General features: G+C 29.3%; 3 protein-coding genes across 3 annotated transcripts in view; 1 reads left to right on the forward strand and 2 right to left on the reverse strand.

Moving 5' to 3' along the window:
* The window catches only part of LOC117176763 (putative RNA polymerase II subunit B1 CTD phosphatase RPAP2), a 12,175-nt gene extending 11,830 nt beyond the window's left edge, over positions 1–345 (reverse strand). Inside the window, exon 1 of the mRNA XM_033367050.1 lies at positions 293–345. The gene's annotated coding sequence lies outside the window, so the exon portion shown is untranslated. The remainder of the gene's footprint in view (positions 1–292) is intronic.
* Positions 346–2,296: 1,951 nt separating this feature from the next.
* On the forward strand, positions 2,297–12,523 carry LOC117176930 (phosphatidylserine lipase ABHD16A). The gene is made up of 11 exons (XM_033367330.1): positions 2,297–2,544; positions 2,621–2,674; positions 4,013–4,320; positions 6,248–6,432; positions 6,530–6,647; positions 6,739–6,874; positions 8,382–8,546; positions 8,695–8,822; positions 8,913–9,112; positions 11,373–11,524; positions 11,767–12,523. The coding sequence occupies exons 1-11, from the start codon at positions 2,455–2,457 to the stop codon at positions 11,890–11,892; spliced, it is 1,662 nt and encodes a 553-aa protein (XP_033223221.1). The 5' UTR covers positions 2,297–2,454; the 3' UTR covers positions 11,893–12,523.
* Positions 12,117–22,097, reverse strand: LOC117176929 (ran GTPase-activating protein 1). Its single transcript, XM_033367329.1, has 5 exons — positions 21,780–22,097; positions 18,995–19,414; positions 15,311–16,101; positions 12,889–13,110; positions 12,117–12,781 (listed from the first exon to the last, which is right to left on the reverse strand). Exons 1-5 carry the CDS (start codon positions 21,895–21,897, stop codon positions 12,560–12,562), a joined length of 1,773 nt encoding a protein of 590 aa, XP_033223220.1. The 5' UTR covers positions 21,898–22,097; the 3' UTR covers positions 12,117–12,559.
* Between the last annotated feature and the right edge of the window lie 96 nt (positions 22,098–22,193).

Below are 22,193 nucleotides of genomic sequence, written 5' to 3' on the forward strand. Positions count from 1 at the left end.
TCCGCAGAATTTTTCCTGGTTTATTTTACTTTGTTTTCAGCAAAACCTTGTTTAAATAAATGAATAATTTAATCTTTTTTATTGATATTATGTTTATTAGTAATTTCCGCATGGCGGGCTTCTCCCATTTTTAACATCCAAAATTTTCAGAATTCGATAATCTCAGATTTTGTTAATAAAAATTTTTTAAAATGAAAAAAATTAATTTTGATCCCCAATTTGATTCATTCCGAACCCACGTTTTAAAACCCTCCTCATTCAGAATCAGTCATAAATGCATGCGAACCTATACCTTTCAATCCATGGCAATGCCAATTCTGTCTGAATCTAAATAAATTTGCTGGGATGCTACGTGGCTTTTCTATGTTTCTTCCCGGGAAACACAAATCCATTCATTTTGTTGAATGGGTTTCGAAGGCTTTTGAATTGCGTATCTGTTACTGGAATTCCAAATTGCCGCCGATTTTTTTTTAAAGACTTTTAGTCGTTATAATTTTGATGACTAACTTATATGCCGTAAAAGACTATAATAACTGAAATAGCAAAAGGAATCTAGTAGACCTGCGCATGATTTCTTTTAATCTTTAGATCATTCATAAATTTAAAAAATCGTGTGAAATATGGCACTTTAACCCCAAAAAAGTCGGTCTCATTCAAAAAGAAGGAAACCGATTCAATATAACTTTGCTTGAAATGGTCTGCAGTATATTGGAGATTCGAAGCTGCTTGAGAAAATAACCGATCCACATAGTCGCAAACCGATTCTGTTTTAACTTTCTGAATCTGCAAATGACAGACACGCAATTCACTCACAGAGTCGTCTTTTCAATTGATATTTTTTTCCTGGGTTATAGAACGCGAAAATAAAACAAGAAACTACAGGATTTTTAAATTTTTTAAAGAAAAGTCTGAATCAGCAACTGGCGACACTATAACCACTCACACACATGCGTTTAATTTTTGTTTAACATCTAAGAGTGTAAAACCACGTGGCTCCCCTCTCCCTCCATGTAGACGAAAACGTGGCCTTTCGTCGAGTACCCCTCCCTAAAGAAACCACGTGGTTTTTGTGCCCCATGGCCCATACGATAAAAATCATATGAAACAGGAATGACTACAGTAATCGGTATGATATCTTATTAGAAACAGTAAAAACAGTGGGGATAAAGTAAAGTTTTAAAACAGCTGTATTAATAATGTTAAACAAATACTGAAAAAGTTTAAAAACACGTTTTTTGTGCATTTAATAACAAATGTTACGCAACGAGAGAGTTGTAACTAGTCTACCGTCTAAATCTGTTAACTGGAATTTTCTTCAAAATGAACTTTTTTTGTATTTTCTGATAAGTTTTGTGTATGCAGTTATAATATCCCACAAACGAAATGACAAAATTCCTTTTAGTTTTTATTGGATTTTCAAAAATCACGTTTTGCTATATCTAGGCTTTAAGGCATTAGGTCCGCAGTTTAAGTTTTCCTTGGCCGCGTGTAAAATTTCTGAAATGTCAGTTAACAGGTTCAGACCGCAGACTCTTTAGTCCATCGAATAACATCCTTTAAAATTGATTGGAATCCCTGCTTTGACTTTGGATTATATCAGATTCATGAGGATAGGAACCTCGTTTTTCAATCAGATTAAAATGGAATTCAAATTAAGTATGATAGATATCTTGGTTTGAGTTCGCATTAGTTCGAATTCAGTCGGACAGAAACCTTGGTTTCACTTCGGATTATAGGTCTCATTCAGACGGATTGACATCCTTGTTTTAAAATCGGATTAGGTCGCATTTAATCGGATTGTTATTCTTATTTCGAGTTTAGATCCAATCGGACAAGAATTCTTGTTTAAAAATTCGATTAGATCGGATCCAATCGGATAAAAATCTTGGTTTGACCTTGGATTAGGTCGGATTCATGTGGATTGGCATCATAGTTTCAACCACATTAGATCGACTAAATCGGATTGAAATCCTTCGAACTCTGACTCTTTCGAATAGAAATCTTTGGTCCGACTTCGGATTAGATCGGAATGGAACTGTTTGGTTCAGATACCAATTCCGGAATGAAATGGACTCAAAAGGATATAAATCTTTCTATCCGAAACTTTCATGTAGCCAAATAGCTATTTTAATATTTATTTTAATTTATAATTTTTATTTATATTTTATATCACTTTACATTAAAGCATATATATTTTATTTTTTTACAATTGGGTAATCAAAATAAGACATTTGTAATAGTGCACTATTTTTGCTACTAAAAAATAATCTGTTATTTGATTTTTGATGCACATCAGAAGCTCCGTAGCTTCTGACGTCATTATAGTTAGCAGTAAGCCCACGTAAGCCGTAAGCCGCGTTGGCGACTTTTGGCCTGCAGCTGCAGTGCAGCAGGTTTCCGAATACATATAGCGATTTGAAAAAAATATTGCATGTAAGGAAAAAGTGGTGCGAAATGTCGCTAATTCGAACCCTTTGGCGATGCACATTTAGTCCTCGATTGTATAAAATTTACGAAGTTACATGGCTCAGTAACCTTGCCGATGTGGGTATTGTTTATTTCAAAGTTTAAATTGACAACATCTTGTTTTAAGGTTATAATACGTGTTGTTGACTTGCAGAAACCGTACGAGCCAAGGAGTTTGGAACGATGGGGCGATCAAGTTATTACTTCTGTGAGTTCCAATAATATCGGCATTAAAATTTATTCTTTCCTTATTAGATTATAGGTAATTCAAAAACTCAATCTCACTTCAAATAGGTCATGTTCTTATCTCAACTCTCTTCAAATATCTCGAAAATATGTATCAAACATCTATAACTAATTACATATCCTTTTAATTGGGAATTTTTAGTCATTTTTCATTTTAATATATTCTTTAAAAACCACCTTTTCCAAAGAGTAATAGAGATTTATTACATTTTGAAGTAATAAGGTTTCTTGTGCTCCATTTTACATTTACTTATTAAAATTCAAGTTATACATCTTTTCATATCAACAGATAACAGTTTTCTGTATTAATTTTGTATTATTACTTATAAAATTAGTTTTATATACAAGGTGTTTACTAAATTCTGGAAAAACTTCCCTGACAATTCTAGGTTATTTCCAGGTAAAATTTTTCTAAATGGTACGGAGCCATCCAATTATTTTGCATTTTTTAAAAATAATCGTCTCGGAATATGTACAGTTTCGCTGGTTTATTATAGATAATGTTTTTTTTTTCATTTTCTGGGACTCAATTAATGTGTTTAATTTAGAAATATTTAATAAATTATAATTATAATATTAATAAATTATTATTATTAATAATTATTTTGGTATCCGATGAAATGAAAACCAGGAGATATTTAAAAACTCAGGATAACTCAGTGACTGTAATTGAAAATAAAAATAATCTCATTTTGTAATCCTGCGATTAAATTGGAAAATTTTGAAAACCCTGAAAATAAGATAAAAAAAATAAATAAAATGGTTTTTTATTATTAATAAAAATATTTTTTTGTTGTTGTTAAAATATCTACTATTATATTTTTACTGAAAATTTATCTTCTTAGGTTGAAAATATAACTCCTTTGTTGATAGTTGAAATACTTTATTAAAAATTGTTTTTATAAGATTCATAATTTCTAACTGAAAATTTCACTATTTGGTTGAATATAAACTTTTCGTTGAAATTTCATATTGTCGGGTTCAAGTTTCTACTGTTTTGGAAAAGATTCGTTTTTTATTGACAATTTTTTAAAATAAAAATTTAACCATTCCATTTTTGGTTAAAAATTGCTTTATTTAGATTACTAGAAATTTAACTATTTAGATAAAAATTTACGTAGAGCTGTAGAAAATTCGCAACTACTTGTTTGAAAGTTCGACAAAAATTACGTTACATAGGGATTTTGGTGTATATCTTGTTCGAATATCACGCGAGAATTTCTATGAAGATTTTTTCAATCGGGTTTTTAATTACTTCTTTTTAGAAATATAAATTAAAACAAGTTTTTTTTTATTTCAGTTTGTCGCGATGTGGTCCCTGGGGCTCTATACATTTCCTTTAGTGGCAATGCTAATGTACCGACGCATTACTCCACTTGTGGATATTTATTCCCTGTCAAAATTCATGGCAGGTGCAGGAATAATCCTCGTTACTTCGCTGGTCGCTCGAGGTTATTCCAGAGCTAGCAACCCGATTTACGCAAAATTTATAAAGACTCTGGAAGAAGCTAAAATAAGAGATCACTCAGAAGCGAGAAAGGAACTGAATAAATACGATTTCGAATTTTGGGCATGGCCCGTGGATTTTCAAGTTCCAAAAACAGACGGGTATGTACTAACATCATTTATTTCAAAATTATCAATAACTAGCAGTAAATGTCGGCACACGACGTACTGGACTCTTATTTCCTAATATCAAAAGTATATAAAATGTTTTTAAACAAAAATAAATTAATGAATAATTTTGAATTGAAATTAAAAAAAAATGAACGCTTTTGAATTGAAAGCGTTGCAAATCAAACAATCTTAGATGAGGTAAAATGTAAAAAAAAGACCAAATTTCCAATGGAATGAAACGGAATTGAACTTGTATTATTTTTAAATACAAAATTGAAAAATTTCAGAGTAAAATTTTGAAAGTTGGACAATTTCCTTTAGAAGGAGTTGATATTGTATACTTTCTAATCCAAAGCCTTCAAAATAGTACAATTTTATTTTGAATTGAAGAATTTCAAAATCGCGTGATTTGAGACTTTTGAAAATTGGATCATTTAAAATTCAAATGAATTTAAATTGTGTTACTTCTAATTAAAAGTGTTTAAAAATGAATCATTTTAATTTACAACTTTTTAATTCCAATCTCTTTAAATTTGCAGTGATTAAAATTTGACCATTTGAAATCCTAGAATTAAATTGTGATTACGTAACAAGAATTATAATGTAACATTAAAATTGATTTGAAAAGTTTTTCTAAGATCAACCAAATAAATTCACTGTTTAAAATGGAAAACTTTCGATTGAATAAAGTATTTTTAAATGAAAAAATACAAAATTCTTACTAGGGAATGTTGGAAGTTAACAGAGTCCGTGCCCCTTTTAAAACTAAAAAAATGTTTAATCACCAAGAATTGTGTTATTAAAATTTTTTTATATTCAAGCCCTTAAAATTTTTAAAATTTGAGCTAAATTAAAATTGTTTAAAAATTAACAACTTTCAAATTTTTAATTACACTTTTCAAAATAGAACCATTTCAATTTTAATTGAAAAATTAAAACTTATGAAACTGAATAATTAAACATTCAGAACTCTAAAATTGTAAACATTTAAAATTATAGAAATTGTTCAATTACTAAGGTATCAATTTCAGAAAGTTTAATTTTTAATCTATTTTGATTTTAAACAACACATTTTTAAACTTTATAATTTCGAATCATTATATTTTAACATAATTTAGAACTATTATTCATTCTTTAAGTCTTCCCATAAAATATTTTTAAATCATTAATTTTTGTAATCTTCAACTAAAAATCGGAAAATTTTAAGATATCACATTGAAAATTAAAAAAAAAATAATACGAAATCTTAAAATCTTAAGTGCAAAATGAACTTGAAAATCAACAAAAGAGCTTTTAAAGTGCATTTTTTAAACCTATACAACCTTTAAAACCCCAAATTCTGCAAAAAAATTGCACAAGGAGGTTTAAAAAGAATTATGTTCCTCAAAACACTGTTCTTTAACCAAGCAAATACTCAAGAAAATAAATATGCGAAAAAGAATTGCACAACAAGAATTATAATAAGAGGAATATTTTTCCAAATAACACAGTAAAAATATTAAACAGAGACATTAAGCCATAGTCCCTGTGTTGTTCTCTCGCGTTCGGTACTTTTACCATTCTCAAAAGTTCCGTTCTTGGCCAGCCAAATAAAAAATAATAATAAAACATTTCCATGCAAAGGGAACCATTTCATATTGATTTATGTGGGAATACAATTTCATAATATGTCAAACTGATGTATTCTGATAAATAATCAAACTGGATGGTAGAAAAAAATTAAGAGAGAAAAAATGTGCGAAAGGCGAGTGGAAACAGAAGTTTCAATTTGAATAAGGTGAAGGAATGGATTTGAAGATTATTATGATGAATTATTTGTTTAGCATTTTCATTTATACTTGAGAATGATAAAATTGTATCTGAATTCATTTTTGTAATCTTTATTTTCAATGTAAAGTTTTTATAATATTATTCTCAGAGGGGTGCGGGTACAAAAGCAGACCTTGGAGAAATTATTCAGTTCCCAAAGTAGTAGTAGGAGGCAAACCAGCAGAGAATATTTTGCCACTTTGCCTTGTAAAGTAATATCCTACATCACTGCTCACACTGTAGCTGTGAAACTAATGTATCCAGGAAGCGTAACTTTCCTCAACTGGGTTTTGAGTGAGTTTTCTTAACATTTAATACTAATCGGACATCTAAGCCCCAATAGGATTAAGGGAAATTAGAAAGACAAATGAAAAATTTATTCAATTCTAAGGAACAACACAGATGCAAGGTAGAAGCGACCTGATAAAGAAAGGAGCAGAGCGATATAAAATCGGGACATCGGATGGAAATTACCTAGACACCATTTTTATCAGTCGCAAAAGCAATCGGTAAAGAAATAACTTACAGGTCGATTATTAAGTACTATATTTATTAAGTTATCAGTCGCAAGATATAAATTGGCATTAATTTCATTTTAAGATTTCCTCGTGGAGAGTTTTTGGTTATAACGAGTGAAGGAAATTGTGGTTTCTACGAAACGGGAGTAATTGGGACTCCAATATCTTGTGGCTATTCCGTTTTGGGATGGAATCATCCGGGATTTGCTTGCAGCACTGTGAGTAATTATTATTATTATTTATTTACATTACACGCCTCGGCCTAATTTGAAACATTCAAAATAGTGTCTATCGTAATATTTTAAATTTTGAGAAATAGTAGCAAAGTAGTGTCATGCAATTTAAAAAGTATTAAATAAAGCGGATGAATATTTTTTTAATCTGGTGAAATACTTTTGAATCTTTCAAAATATCCCTGAAATCTGTTGAAATTCCAGAAAACCGATTAATCTTTTTAAATCACTTCAAAAATTTTAAATCCTTAAAATGGTTAGAAATCCCTTGAAATTTTATATGATTGATACTTTCTTGAAATCTTTTTTACGGTGCAAATAGACACTGACTTTTTCAAATCTTATCAAATTTTTTGAAACTCCTTAAGAAATTTTACATCTTACATCTCGAAAAAAAATCTTGAAATCTGTAATATCTTTCAAAATACTTTTAAAAATGATGAAATGTTTTAAACGCTATTAAATTCCTTAAAATCAAGTAAAGCATGTTGCCTTTTTTCGCATAGAAAAAACAACATTTCCCGCGTCGGCTTAACAGGGAATTTTGTTTTAAAATTTTTTATTCGGGCTCAGATAAAATATGGTGGACCCAAAACTTCAGTTTTTATAATTTTCTGACTTCCCTTATTTTCTCTCGAACGATAATGTTTAAAAACCAGAATTTAAATTTCTTAAAATTTATTATTCCTGATTATTTGATATATTTCCTCTTACCGGAATTCCCTGATTGTTTTACGTATTTTCCGAACTCCCTGACTATTTTATGATTACCATGTTTTCAATTGTCAGCTGTCAACTGCAAAAAGCTTTGTAAAATCCCGTGGAATGTTTGATATCTTCTTAAACACGATTAAAGCTGGAATCTTTGACTATTGTTTGAAATCTTCAAAATCTTACGAAATAAAAGTTTCATTCTTTAGGAATGTCTTGAAATTCAAATTAAATTCCTCGGAACCTTCGAAAATACGCTTTATTCTTTCAAATCCTTTGAAAATTTTAAATCCCCTAAAAATATTTTGAAATCCCGTGGACTGCTTTGAAATCATTAATATTCTTTGGCACCCTTTCAAAATTCATTGCAAGTTTTTAAATCTCAATTTGTAGAAATCTTTTAAAATGTCATAAAATTATTCAGATCCCTTGAAATCTATCGAAATTAGTTAATTCATTAAAGTCCTTGGAAAGGATATACAATCGCCTAGGTCTCGTAAGATCCCTATAAATCCATTGAAATGCCGTGAATGACCTTAAAATTGGTAATATATTTTAAAATTTCTTCAAAAGCGTTAGAATTTAAATAAAAATAGTAGCAAAGTAGTAACATGGTTACAAAAAATAGTTAAAAAGTTGAAATAGTATCGTGAATCCGAGGCCTAGTATTATTCGAAATAAAAGAATCTACAACAGCGAGGTAGTTTTCTTGCAGAAGACTTTTTAAATTTGAACAATTGCCTACTAGGTAGTTATCAATTTTTTGTAATTATTCACAAAGGGGGCTCCGTATCCAGATCAAGAAGAAAACGCAATTGATAGCGTAGTGCGTTTTGCAATCGATCATCTTGGATTCCCAGAAGAGAAAATTATTCTCCATGGATGGAGCATAGGAGGATACACGGCCACTTGGGCTGCTATGAACTTTCCGAAAATAAAAAGCCTGGTAATTTTTCTCAGTTAAAATTTCAGTTTTTAAATATATTTTATTTAGGTCTCAATTGCTTCTAGTTTTTACCACTTTCGGTTTACATAGAAAGTGGTTTGAGACCTTCATTTAAAAAGATTTTTAATTTAAAAAATCCCTTTCTCAGATATTAGATGCAACTTTCGACGACGTTTTACCTCTCGCAACTTCAAAAATGCCACCAGCGATAGAAAATATTGTCCGTAGTACGATACGCCAGTACCTTAACTTAAATATAGCTGAACAATTAAATAGGTACGAATTGTGATTATGTTCCTGATTGAATACTGTTTCATTTTCACGTAAGAGTTTTAATTTATTTTGAAATAATTTAATTTCTTAAAGATATAATGGAACTGTATTGCTTGTGAGGCGAACAGAAGACGAAATGGTGTGTGCACCTTCCCCAACTCTCTCCGGAAATCGAGGAAATGTTTTACTAGCTAAATTGCTCGCAAGACGTTATCCACAAATTTTTTCCGAGGATTCCGATACCGGTCCTCTTTTAACAAACTTTTTAAATGCACAGAGTCTTAATGCACGCAGTAAGTATATTTTATTAAATATTTTTTAATTACAGGAATATCAGTGATTACACCGGTCCAGTAGTTGAATTTGAGATGAAAAGGGAATTTTTATCCGGAAAAGGGGAATAAAAAGTCATTTCATTTATTATAAAAAACTTTTCATACCATATGGATATCTCGTTTCCAGTCACTTTTGCGTTTAAAGTTTTTTCTTTTAGCTAGATTTAAAAAATCTGTGAACACTTCAGCGCTTTCTACTGATAAAATATATTATAAAAATTCATTTATTTTGATCAGTAGATAGGTTTTGAATCATCATTCTCATCAATTTTTTATCTACTGTACTCCTTTCATTACATAACCTTGAGTTGTTCATACTATATAAACAAGAAAGACATAGTTTAAAAAAATGACTGAAAAACCTACTTTTTCTGTTCGTTTCTTTGGATGTTTAAGTTTGTTTGAAATATATTTTTATCACCTGAAAACTTTCAGTTGATCAAAAAATTTTTTAATGCCAGCTAAAAAAAATTAGTGTAATCTTTGCTTTCGATTTTCAAAAGTTTCGTCATCTCTGATATTCCATTTTACGTACTTTATTACTTTCTGATTACTTTTATTTCCCATATTCATTTATATTTTTATTGTTCCCCTTCTTCTCGTTTTGCCATTTGAATGCGAACTGAATTAAAAGATCCCAATAAGAAAATCCAACTATTTTTGGTTGAAGTTAATTCTTTTTCGTTCAAAATTATTAATCTTTTTTAATTAACAATTTTATTATAAGGTAGGATTTTTATTGCAATTCAAAAATTTCTTTTACATCCTTTTTTATTAAAAATTCAACTATTTTGTAGAAAATTCATCTTTTTGACTTGAAAATTCAACAATTTGGTTGACTTTTTTCATGCGTAAAAAATTTCTTTTGGTTAAAAATGTAACTACTTGCAAAAAGTTTAACAACTTTGTTAAAAATTCATGTCGTTGTTGTTAAAGATACATCATTTTAGTTTAAAAATTTATTTCCTTGGTTAAAATTGTACCTATTTTATCGAAAATTCGTCCTATTGATTACAAATTAATTTTAATGTTAAAAATTCATATTTTTTTTGTTGAAAATACGTTTTTCTTTGACTTGAAAATTCAACAATTTAGTTTACATTTTTTCCTTTCTTGAAATATCATTAATATTAAAAATATTACATTTTTCGTCGAGAATTCATCACTTTTATTTGAAAATTAAAGTTCTTGGTTAGAAGTTGAACTAAATTGTTATCGTGATGCCAAGTTTCTTGCTTTTTATGTAATTTGAATTAGTTAAAATTGCATTTGACACTATAACAACCTAGAAATAAATGGTATAAAATTTATATTTTTGTATGGAAAATTCAAAAATTAGATTGAAAAATCAACTATTTTGTTTAAAAGACGTCTTTTTGGATCAATTTAAATGTTTTTATTTAGAATAAAAATATTTTCTTATTGAATTATCAACTTACGTTTTTTTAAAGAATTTTTTTTTTTTAATCAGTTTTTTGTTGTTGTTAAAAATGCACATTTTGTGTTGAAAGTTCAACTGTTTTTTTGGAAATACTTTTTTTTTTACTTGAAAATTCAACAATTTAGTTGAAATTTCTTCTCTTTCTTGAAATATCATTAATATTAAAACTATTACATTCTTCGTTGAGAATTCATCTCTTGGTTGAAAATTAAAGTGCTTGGTTAAAAGCTGAACAACTTTGTTAAAAATTCATTTTTGTAATTGAAAATTAATCATTTTAGTTGAAAATTCAAATATTATGATAGAAAGTTCATATTTTTTGCTGGGAAATTCAACAATTTTTGTCGAAAATTCAACATTTTCACTTATATTAGATATTTGAAGTGTTTCAATTTGAAGTTTAGTTTCTCGATTGAATTTTTAGCGATTTTTTCGCTGTCCTTTAAATATAAAAAAATTAGCAAATAAATTGTTCCGGAAATATTTGAAATTGGTACCCTCAAAAAGAATCTTTTTCAAAGTTTTCTTATTTTTTAATATCTTGAATATCTGTTTGATTTTTGGAAAATGAATTGAAACCTTTTGAAGGAGGCTGGGGGGTCTCAGTTTTAGGTTTCAGAGGATTTTTCAAATTTAAGGGAAAAAAGGGAGTCATAATAATCTCTAAAGAAAGTAATTTCCAACTGACTAACGGTGCAAAATAAACCTTTACTTGTTCTGAAAATAATTTGAGACTTTTTGATTTACTTTTGTAAACAAAAATTATTATTTCCTCAGAGATAATAATGGATGCAATTGGAGTGAATGAAGCACGATGTGTGGAAATGGTAGGAAAAGATTTATCAAAAAACAACTGGGTGGTCAGCTATCCTTCCAAGTTAGGAGAGGACTGTACTTCAGAAGTCAAAAAACAACTAGCCCTCTTCCTTGTAAGTTTTATCTAATAATCTTAAAAAATATTCTCATAAAGAAATTCGAGGGGTTGATCACTCTTGAAATCTTTTAGAAAGCTGATGAAATCTTTGCAAGATCTTACGAAAGCCTTAAAATCTTTTGCCATCTTCATGAAATCTTTGCAAACTGGTTATGAAATCACTGAATCCGATGTACACTCAAAAATCGAGTGGCCAACCCCGTGAGGAAATCTGTTTATGAAATTGTTAATTTTCAGGCGACGAAGTACATGATCGACCAAGCGTCTCAGCACTGCGTTCCTTTGGAAACTAATCTCTTTCACCCTGGTTGGGATCCCTTAGAGTGTAAAAAGCACTTTGACAAATCAACATTTGAAACGTAATTAGTATTGCGGAAGAGCCTCGATTCCAAGGCCCTGCTACACTCTCAGGATACGTGGATAAACCTCTACTCTCTGTGTTACAATCTACAACTGTTTTTTTTTCTTGTCTGAAGACAGTATTTATTTCTTACAAAGTCTGGTTGTAACTTCATTTACAAAAGCGTCGTATTTGCGACGCGACCACTTAAAAAACGGTACAATAATTTACAGTTAAATATTTTCAAGGATTGAAACAGTGATAGTATTTTTCTTTGTACTACAGTAAACAATATTCGCAAAGCATTCGTGGTGATTTGCCTTTGAGAAATTCGTGTAACTACAAGAAATTCTCGAGAAGCAAACACAGCATTTAATAATAGTCTAGCAATGTTTTCACCTCATGCACTGTGTGAAATCATTGAGTGAAATTTACGACTAGCCTTCGGGGTATATTTTAGTGATATAAAGAGAGTGAAATTATTCTGTATACAAGTGAATATTTAATATCAAAAGTAGTCTTAATTTTCTTCTTGTAGTGGAAACAATCATTACATTCGATAAGCCACGGTATTTATTTGAATATATGTATGCGGTCGTTACATACATTAAGTTTTGCAAAAATTTGTTACAAATAAATAGATACATCCAATAATGACGTGTACGACGGACATTTGTATACTTTGCCCAATTATGTAGCTTGTATCCGATCCAGAGCAGCTTTCAGGGAAGCCTTCGCGTCCTGAAGTGGATCAACCACTCGAGCTCTGGTTATTTTCATTGGCTTCTCGATAAAACACCTTAGGGTGTCCTTCGTCTGGGATGGGAAGTAGCTTTTTTGGCTAACTTTCTCCAAGGCATGGAAGCAGCCTTCTAAATTCCAGTCTATTCTTCCTGAACTTTTGTCCTCGCCCTGGAAAAGAAATACAAATTTTAAGCAAAAGATTATTCTTTATGAAACCATAATGAACTACCCTAAAAGATTTAATAATCTGAGGACTAGAGACAAATATTATTTACTTTTAACAAGCCCAAGTTAACCAGCAACGAGTTATTCAAAACAGAAATTTGATTCGTTTTTACAGCTTGTGAAAATAACTCCGAGTACAAATCTTCGGTTAAACTTTCCGCATGGATTCTGACATCCATGTAACCGCTTCCGCAAAGCGAAGACACCTTCATGATTATTCGTGTGAACTCTTCCGGAAAATTGGTATCTCGTTCTTTATCTTCTGCTAAACTCTAAAATCAGAAAATTTAGCGTTACTTGAAGAAAATGTAACAGGCCTCACAGTAACTATGATATAAAATATAGGGACCAAAGGGTACTTTTTCTCACGCTCATAGGGTACTTTTTGCGCACTCAAAGTGTAACAAATTCAGGATAAATTCATAAAACTTTTAAAAAATTTATCTTTAATTTAAAAAAATCAAATAAATTGGAAAAAAAGGTTTAAATAAAAAAATGTCATTGATTTTCGTAAAATTGTAATGAATTTAGAGGAATTTAATATAAACGAGTAGAATTTAATAAAATTAATAAAAATTCCAGGCGAATGACAAAAAAAATCAAATAAATTAAAAACAATTTAAAAATATTTTTAAAAAACTTCATTGAATTCAGTTTCTTTAAAATAAGCTTAACAAAATTCGAGGAAATTCAAAAGAATTTAATGTAATGCCTAAGAATTCAAAGTGAGATTAAAAACTTCAGGATCATTTCATTAAAAACTTTTAAAAATTAAAACAAAATTTATTGATCAGGTAGAATTGAGTAGATTTAGAAGAATCCATGTGAATAGCAAAAATTCAAGAGAAATCCAAAGAATTTAAGAGAATTCATGGTAAATTCATAGTAATTGAAGGTGAATTCCTAAACATAATTTCAAATCTCTTCAAATCTTTAAAGCCCTATTAATTTCGAACCAAGAAAAATGACTCATGACTACAACAAAATTGCAAAGAATTCAAATGAATTGGCGAAACATTTTTTAAATCGAAAAAATACAATCGATTACAATCAGATTTGATTGAATTCAAAACAGTTGAAGAATATAAAAAAATGCATTGAATTGGGTAAGTTTGAAATTAGTTTAGAAAAATTAAAGAGAATTTAATGAAATGCTTAAAAAGATACAATTATTTGAGTAGAATAGAGTGAATTTAGAATAATTCCAAAGAATTATAAAATATATCAGCATAAACTAATAATAATTCAGGGCAAAGTTTGAATGAAGTGCAAAAAATATTTGAAAATCTCTTAAAATTCTTTAAAACCTGCGAGATCCCTTACTTCTTATAAATAAATTCTTTGAAATCCATTAAAATATTATAAAATTCCATGAAATTACATGAAATATTATACTTTCTGAAATCCTGGAAAATTTATTAAAATACCTTGAGAGCTCTTAAAACGCCAAAAAGCAATTGAAATCCTCGAAAATGAGATAAAATCCCTTAGAATCTTTTAAAACATGCTATAACTTTACAGGTCCTGTAAAATCCTTTCATATCTTCTGAAATTATAGGAAATTATTTAAAAGCGCATGCAAAATTTTAAAATCCCTCAAAATTATTAAACCCCTGGGAATTGTTTAAATCTAATTCTCTTGAAAATACCTTGGAATCTTTCGAAATACTTTTAAATATTTCAGCGTCTTTGAAATCCATTCAACCTATTGAAATAAATAAAATATCTCTGAGAATTTTTTGAAATTTCTTAAAATATTTCAAATCCTTTGATATCTTTTGAAATCCCTTGAAAGCGCTTGGGAATCTTTTACAGCACCCGAAAATATATAAAATCCTTAACAATTTTCAAAAGCTCTTGAACAATCCAAGGTATTTAAAAAATACCTTAAAATATTTCAATTTCTTTGATCATTTTACCAATTGAGCCTCACGATCAAATAAACCAAAACCTTATACAATTGAAAAGGTATTATACAATCCCGTGTCATTCTATGAAATCTGATATTTCATGAAATACTGGAAAATTTGATTAAAATACCTTCAGAGCTTTAAAAGACCCTTACAATAATTAAAATCCTCGGAAACTATATAAAATCCCATAAAATATTTTTAAAAACTTAAAACCTTATAAGTCCTGTAAAATCTTTCCATGTGTTCCGAAATTCGAGAAAATTCTTTATTCTAGAATATTTCAAGCGTCTTGAAATCCCTTTAAATTAATAATAATCAAATTGCTATGCATCTTTTAAAATCCCCTAAAATATTTAAAATTCTTTGAAACCCCTTGAAAATTTTGAAAGGTCTTGAAAATTCTTTAGAATTTTTAAAAGTACCCTAAAATCTTATTTTTGCAGCTATTATGGACTGCAAATAGGGTACCATAGGGAACACATATTGAAAATAGGGTCATTTAGGAAACGCAACTGAATGTAGGGTACAACTTAAGTCTTTTACAATTAAAACACATAACCTTTGCATAATCGATAAAATCTTGCGCCTTGTTTCCCTGCTGTTTCAAAATGAGAAGATTCTCTCCAGTCGGTGTCTTCAAGAATTCTTTAACAGTAATTGATTTCTTCACCTCTAAATTTGCCGGTTTTTGGTTACATTCAGTCTCGCTGTCCTCCGCCTCGTTCTCATTATTTTCATCGCTCTGTTCTTCTTCAGTCTCCACATCTTCTTCCTCGCTTTCATCATCAGTTGCATCTTCTTCTAAAGTACCTAGAGACTCAATTCTGTCAGATTTGGAAAGATTTTCCTTGAGAGAATCTCGACCATCACTTCCAAAGAAATTTCCATCGAGTTGTAAACTCGTCAACTGCGTTTTGTTAGCCATCGCTTGGGCGATGGGCTCTACTCCCTCGGTTCGAATCTCGTTGAAGCTCAAATTCAATTCCGTGAGTGCGAGATGACTTCCTTCAAGTGCAAGAGCTTCTGTGAGGACAATGGCTCCCTTCGTTTTCAACAGACAATCTCCGAGGTTGAGGCGTTCGAGGCACGTGAAATTTGGTAAAACTTGAGCGAGAGCCAGAGCACCTTTTGGACCGACTGTGTTGTCGTTTAGATTTAAAATTCTTAGCCCTGGATTCGCCGAAAGTCCGTTCGCCAAAGCTGCTATGCCGACATGGTATATTCCGTTTTGAGGCATTACAACTTCTTCGAGACTCTTCAGTTGTTTAAAGACTGAAGCTAAGGCTGCCGCACCTTCGTTCTCAAGACGATTTCGTCCAGCGATGAAAACTTTCAAGGCGAGTGGATTTCCTGAAGAAAAAATGGTACTGTCAAGTATCACAGTGCAAAAAGAACTCGAAAAAGGGGAAATAGTGATACTTATAAGTATAATTAAATATTTCATCCTCACTTTAAATTATAATTTGAATGCAAAATGGAAACCATATCCTTCAATGCTCTCAAACAAAAATTAAAAATAGTTCAAGATTAGTTGATTAAAATATTTTACTTTCGCAGTTCGCGTCTCTGGATTTTTATTTTATAATATTAAAAACAAACGATTTAAAAATCCATAGCAAGAAATTTTTAAATATTAAGAATTCTACACATTTTTAAAATGAAACCTCTCTAAATTCTTTGGAATCCTTTGAAATAGTTAAAAAAAATTCAAATCCATTAAAATTTGCTGAGTTCTTGCATATAGCTTGAAATTGTTCAAATTTATGGAAATCTCTTGAAATAAAATTAAAATTCATTATAGTTAGTGGAAATCATTTGAGATTCCTTGGATACGAATTGAATTGAAATTATTCATTAAATTTCTCTTTAAAAACCGTTTAAATAAATTACACGCGCTTGTTTACACCCCTGGATTTTTATTTTCTAACAATAAAAACATACATTATTTAAAACCCCATAATAATATTTATAAATATTAAGAGTTCACAATATGTATGAAACTAAATAATTGAAGAAATGATTAAACCATCTAGTTTGTATGACATGTTTGAAAAAGTTCTTATTTTCGTAATTTTAATATGTTGATGGGTGCCAATATTGTATACGTATCTAGAGATGATAAATTTTTCCATAAATATTGTTATTAACAGCTTGTTAAATATCAAATAGTAATATTTTTTAAATCTTCAATTACATTTTCTATTATTTTAAAAATTTACATGCACAATTTATAACATACAAATTGTTGAATTTCACACAAGAAATTTTATAATATCACAGCATCAAAACTTATTTCATTCCAAACGCTATTAATTTGAAATTGTCGAAGAACTAAAAATAGCATCTATTTAAATATTTTATAAATATATTTAGCAAAACTAAAATACCAACCTATGCAAATTTTCAAATTAAATCATTTAAAAAAAATTTTTAATAAAAAAGATTTTTTTTACATACAAAAATGTAAATTTTATTTATATGTTATTAAATTCGAAACGTTTTTAACATAGAATGTTTAATTTTCAAACTCTTCTGATTTGAAGTTGTTTAATGTAACAATTTTAAAAACTGTATACAAATATTGCGATTAATTTTTTTTTCTTGCACTTCTTCATATAAAATGAGACTACCTGTATTAAGGAATTAAAAATAACATTCTTTCTGGAGTTCAACACTCTTTAAAAAAGGACAGTGACTTTTATTTAGTTTTAATTAACAGAAAACCGTTTTTTCCTTTTATAAATCCCAACAACAAGAATGTTCATTTTTCATTTTTTGCACTATTTCAGATACCTTAAAAGATTCTAAAATCAGGTAATAGTTATTATAACATGTCTAACATATTGACTCGTTATTCAAATTTAAACTTAAGAATCTTCAATGTGGACTGAGAGAGCATTGTACTTTATTGTAGTTGATTACAAAAATATTTAATTTGCATAGATTCAGTGAAAAAATATGTTAGCTTGAAAGCATTTTTAAAAATCATAAATAGTTTAGTTTGAAATTGGTCAAATTAAAAAAAAATTAATTATAATGCACGGTCTTACCTTGAAAACCTGGAATTGGCAGGGTCGTTTTTAGTTGACAATTCAACTATCTAGTTAAAAATTCATAAATTTGGTTGAAAATTCGTTCTTTTTAATAGAAAATTAATCTTTTTAGTTGAAAAAATATTTTTTTTTTCTTGTAAATGCAACAGTTTGCAATATTTTCTCTGTCTAGAGTGAAAAATCTTGTTTTAGTTAAGAAGTCGCCTTTTTTGGTTCAATTCAACTGTTTTTGGTAAAAAATTTTAAAAAATTTCTCGTGTGAAATATCAACGACTACATTTTTCGTTCAGAATTCATCTTTTTTGGAATAAAAAAGTAATTACTTGGTTGAAAGTTACTATTTTTTTTTAATTAATTTTTTTACTTAAAATTTAACTTATTCATTTTTTTTTGTCAATTTATCATTTTTAGTTGAAGATTCGCTTTTTTGGTAGAAATGAATCTTCTTGGCTGAAAATTTATTTGTTGTTGTTGAAAATTCCAGTATTCCAGTTAAAGATTCATAATTTTGAATAAAAACTCATCATATTTATTTAAAATTCAACTATTCCAGTTAAAGATTCTTCATTTAAGTTAAAAATTTATGAGATTGAGTCTTTTTGGTTGATAATTAAATTATTTTCTTAAAACTTCCCACATTATCCACATTAATGTTACCTAAATATGCACTGAATTTTAAGTAAATATAAGATAAAATAAAAATTTGTTTGAACTATTATTCAAATTCACAGACTGTATGGACAAACTCAAGAAATGATTAATTATGTTTCTAGTATTATTTAATAAAGCGATGGTGCTAATATATTTAAGAATATATTATAATACAATTTGTAAAAGCTCTTTAAATTAACTATATTAATTGAATCCCTGGAGGCTGAAGGAAAAAAAACATTTATAATAAACCTGCGAAACTGTATACATTTTCCGATTCGGTTATTTAAAAGAAATGACAGGATTTTAGTAGACAGACACCCTCTCATAGATAATTCTTTAAGTTAAAAAAATAAGGTTCACGCCTCGCGTTAGCATAATCTAGCTTTGAATAGAATAATTTTTTAGATGTAAAACGAACAATTGTATTTTCAAATATTGTATGTTTAAAGAGAAAGGGGAAAACGCAGGGGAATGGGAGAAAGACTGCCAAACCTGGATTTAAACAAATAATGTTTGTATTTAAGATTTATGCTTACCTGCTTGAATGCTCTTCACATGACAATCGAGCAAAGCTTGAGCCAGCATTTTGCCTCCGGATATTCCGAGACCGTTGTTGTTAAGTCTGAGTTCCTGTAATGTATAACAGGAACTGGAACTTAGAAGAGCTGCCAAGCCTTTAATACCGATGGGACCAAATGCGTTGTCACTGAGATCGAGTTCGACGAGTTGTGTACCCGCTGTACATAGACCTTTACCGAGGTATTCTAAGGCCAACGGAATTTCGTCTTTCATACGGCCTGTAAACATGTCCTTCCAGAGAGCTCGTTTTAAATTTGCACCATGCTCCTCCAAAGCTTTGGCGACACCTTTTGCAGCTTCGGGGCCCAAGGTGTTTCCCTCCAGGTCTAAATACTCGAGTCGCTCGCATTTCTTTATCGCTTCAACCACTTCCTTTGCTACCATAATCAAAGAAAGAATGTTGTAAGTCACTTCATGCATTTGTATTAGCAAAGGGTTGTCAATTTTAGAGTGTCTAGTGATGAGTCTATTTGCAATTCCCTGTTTTTCCCTCGACCAATTTAAAAGATGTCATTTTCTAATTTGTCCCAAACCAAAGTATAGAAATAGAAACTTAAGAACATACCTACACAACATTTATGTTCAGAAGAAAACAATGATTTATTTATAGGAGCCAAATTTATCATCAATCACAGATTGAAGTGATAAATATTATTCTAAACTAAATTGCGACTTTTTTAAAATGTTAATTATATGAAAGCTACATTTTTCCTCTGTCGGAGTTTTTTATAAAATAAGCCACGATGCAAAATTTCAAAGGTAAATTGCTATAAAATCGCAACAACTTATCATCATTATTGTAAAAACTTTCGCTTACATGGTGTAACATGTTTAATGCAGAAACAAAAATGTAGGTTATTTTAAAAATATTTTTACTGCTGACTTATTTAAAATACATTAATTCAGTTACTATGACTATTTTTTTTAAAGGTGAGATGTCTAATAATTTTTCCAATTTTTTTATAGCAACTTTGAAAAATTTTCATCAAGGTAATTGTCCCAGTAATCGTGACGGCCCCGCTAATCATGGAACTTTGTTATAAGTTGAATATATTTTTAAAAGATATTTTTAAATTAAAATTAAATGACAAAGCCCGTTTATTGTTAGCATTTTATAGTAGCGAATAGAAATTGAATGCATTAAAACTGAATAAAAAGCAAAAATTTTATTTAAATTTTAAGAAAACATAGAAATTTGCATTTATTTTAACTGATTACAACTCATAACTATCATCAAATTTTCCTCTCTCGGATTCTCAACTGAGCAATAAAAAGAAGATCAATTAGAAACAAAGTCGATTTTGCAGCAGAAGAAAAAATCCCCATCCTAAATAATATTCCGAAGGTTTTCCCGATTTTCCTGTCGCTAGACACCTTGATTTTTATTACAATTGAAGAATAATTAAGGGGATAATCACTCTTGAAATTTGGTGTAGAAACATTCATGAAATCTTTGTAGAATCATTGAAATCTTTTAAAATATTTCTGAAATATTTTTTAAATCATGGAAATCTTTCTAAGATCCGTAAAATCCTTTGAAAGCTGTTGTACTCTCAATAATCGAGTAGTCAACCACTAAGGGATAATTGATAAACATTTGAACGTTTTTGAATTTAGAAGTCTAGTTCCTTTTTAATTGTCAAACTAAAGAGTTTCGATTTTGGATATTTCGGATTTTACAGTTTATAAATTTTAAGTCTAAACGCTTTCTAATTAAGAAATTGAAGTTTTAATTGACTGAACAATTTAAGTTACATTTTTAATAATTACAAACGGCGAGCCTCAATCACAGATTTCAATTTATAGAATTATTTTATAACAAATTTTTACTCAGTATTTAATATGATAATAAACACTTTCTGAACAATAATTTAAGACATTTGAACAACGAATTTAATTTCACTTATTTCAAATTCGGATCGCTCATTTTTTTCCTTTAAAAGTCTCAAAATTTGTTTAAAGTGATAAAAAATTTAGAATGGCGATTGCAAGAACCCAGTAATAACCTTAATGGGAAAAAAACATTTTCTTCTGCAAAAAAACCTTGATTCCTAAACGATAATTTGAAACTTGTAAAAAAAAATGGCTAAATTTGAATTTTGCCTGAATACTGCAAAAAGGCTCGATACTTGATTTTTGTTTTGAGATGTAAATCGCTTCAAAATAAATAGAAACAAAGTATTGTGTAAAGAAAAGTTAAATTGCATTTTTCAACTATTCTGGACATTACTCATTTTTGAAATTTTCTATTCAGAATGCATTAAATTTTCAAGCTTTGAATTTCGATTAAAATATTGATACAAATTTTTTTAACTTTTTTGTTCCTCCAATTCTTTATTATTGTAAGTTTCTTTAGACTCAAATAAATACACAGCTATTACTGCAATCCACAGTTTTGAAAATAAAGGAATATTTTAATGTTGTGTTTCTTTTTCAGCATTTTCAGTATAAAAATATAACCTCTCACAATCAAAATTTTCTGGAGCAAAATGCAAAAGAAAAAAAAAAGAAAAACAGGTATCTAGACTGAAAAAATTGCTCCAAAAGCAAAAAACGCAAATAAATGTTGTCTATCGTGAATGTGGAGGGAAACCCAGATAAAATACAGCTTCTTTTTGAGAATAATGCACAAATTAACCTGTTTCGGTCTAAGACGCAAAACACGTGACTTTAAAGGTAGAGAATACCACTCGTTCACCAAAAAAAAATTACGAGTGATTTTCTAAGGCTGAAACTACTTACCATCTTCTTCCGAATTGAGTTTTAGTGACTTTCCAGCGAAAGAAATACCGGTGCTCTTACTTTTCTGGCTAGCTTGCTGAAGTTGTTCTCCGATTTCGCTAAAATTAAACGAAGTCATTGTTCTTGTTATCTTGATCACAAAGCACTATTTGTATATTTCTTTAACACCGTTAAAACCACTTTCCACCAATTTTTGAATTATGTAAAAGTATTTAAAAAATTCAATTCCGTTATTTTCGTAAAAACAAACTAAATCAACGTTGTACACGCGATATATGACAATGAATGACGCGCGGGAAAACGGTTACAAGTAAATAAGACGGGGGTTGTTTTCAACTGTTTTTGTCTGTCCAGGTCAAAATTTGATTTTCCAATGAAGGCACGAATATGGAAAGTAAAATTTGATTAGTCCAT

This window comes from Belonocnema kinseyi, chromosome 7 (genome assembly GCF_010883055.1).
Source record: "Belonocnema kinseyi isolate 2016_QV_RU_SX_M_011 chromosome 7, B_treatae_v1, whole genome shotgun sequence".
NCBI classification, from domain to species: Eukaryota; Metazoa; Arthropoda; class Insecta; order Hymenoptera; family Cynipidae; genus Belonocnema; species Belonocnema kinseyi.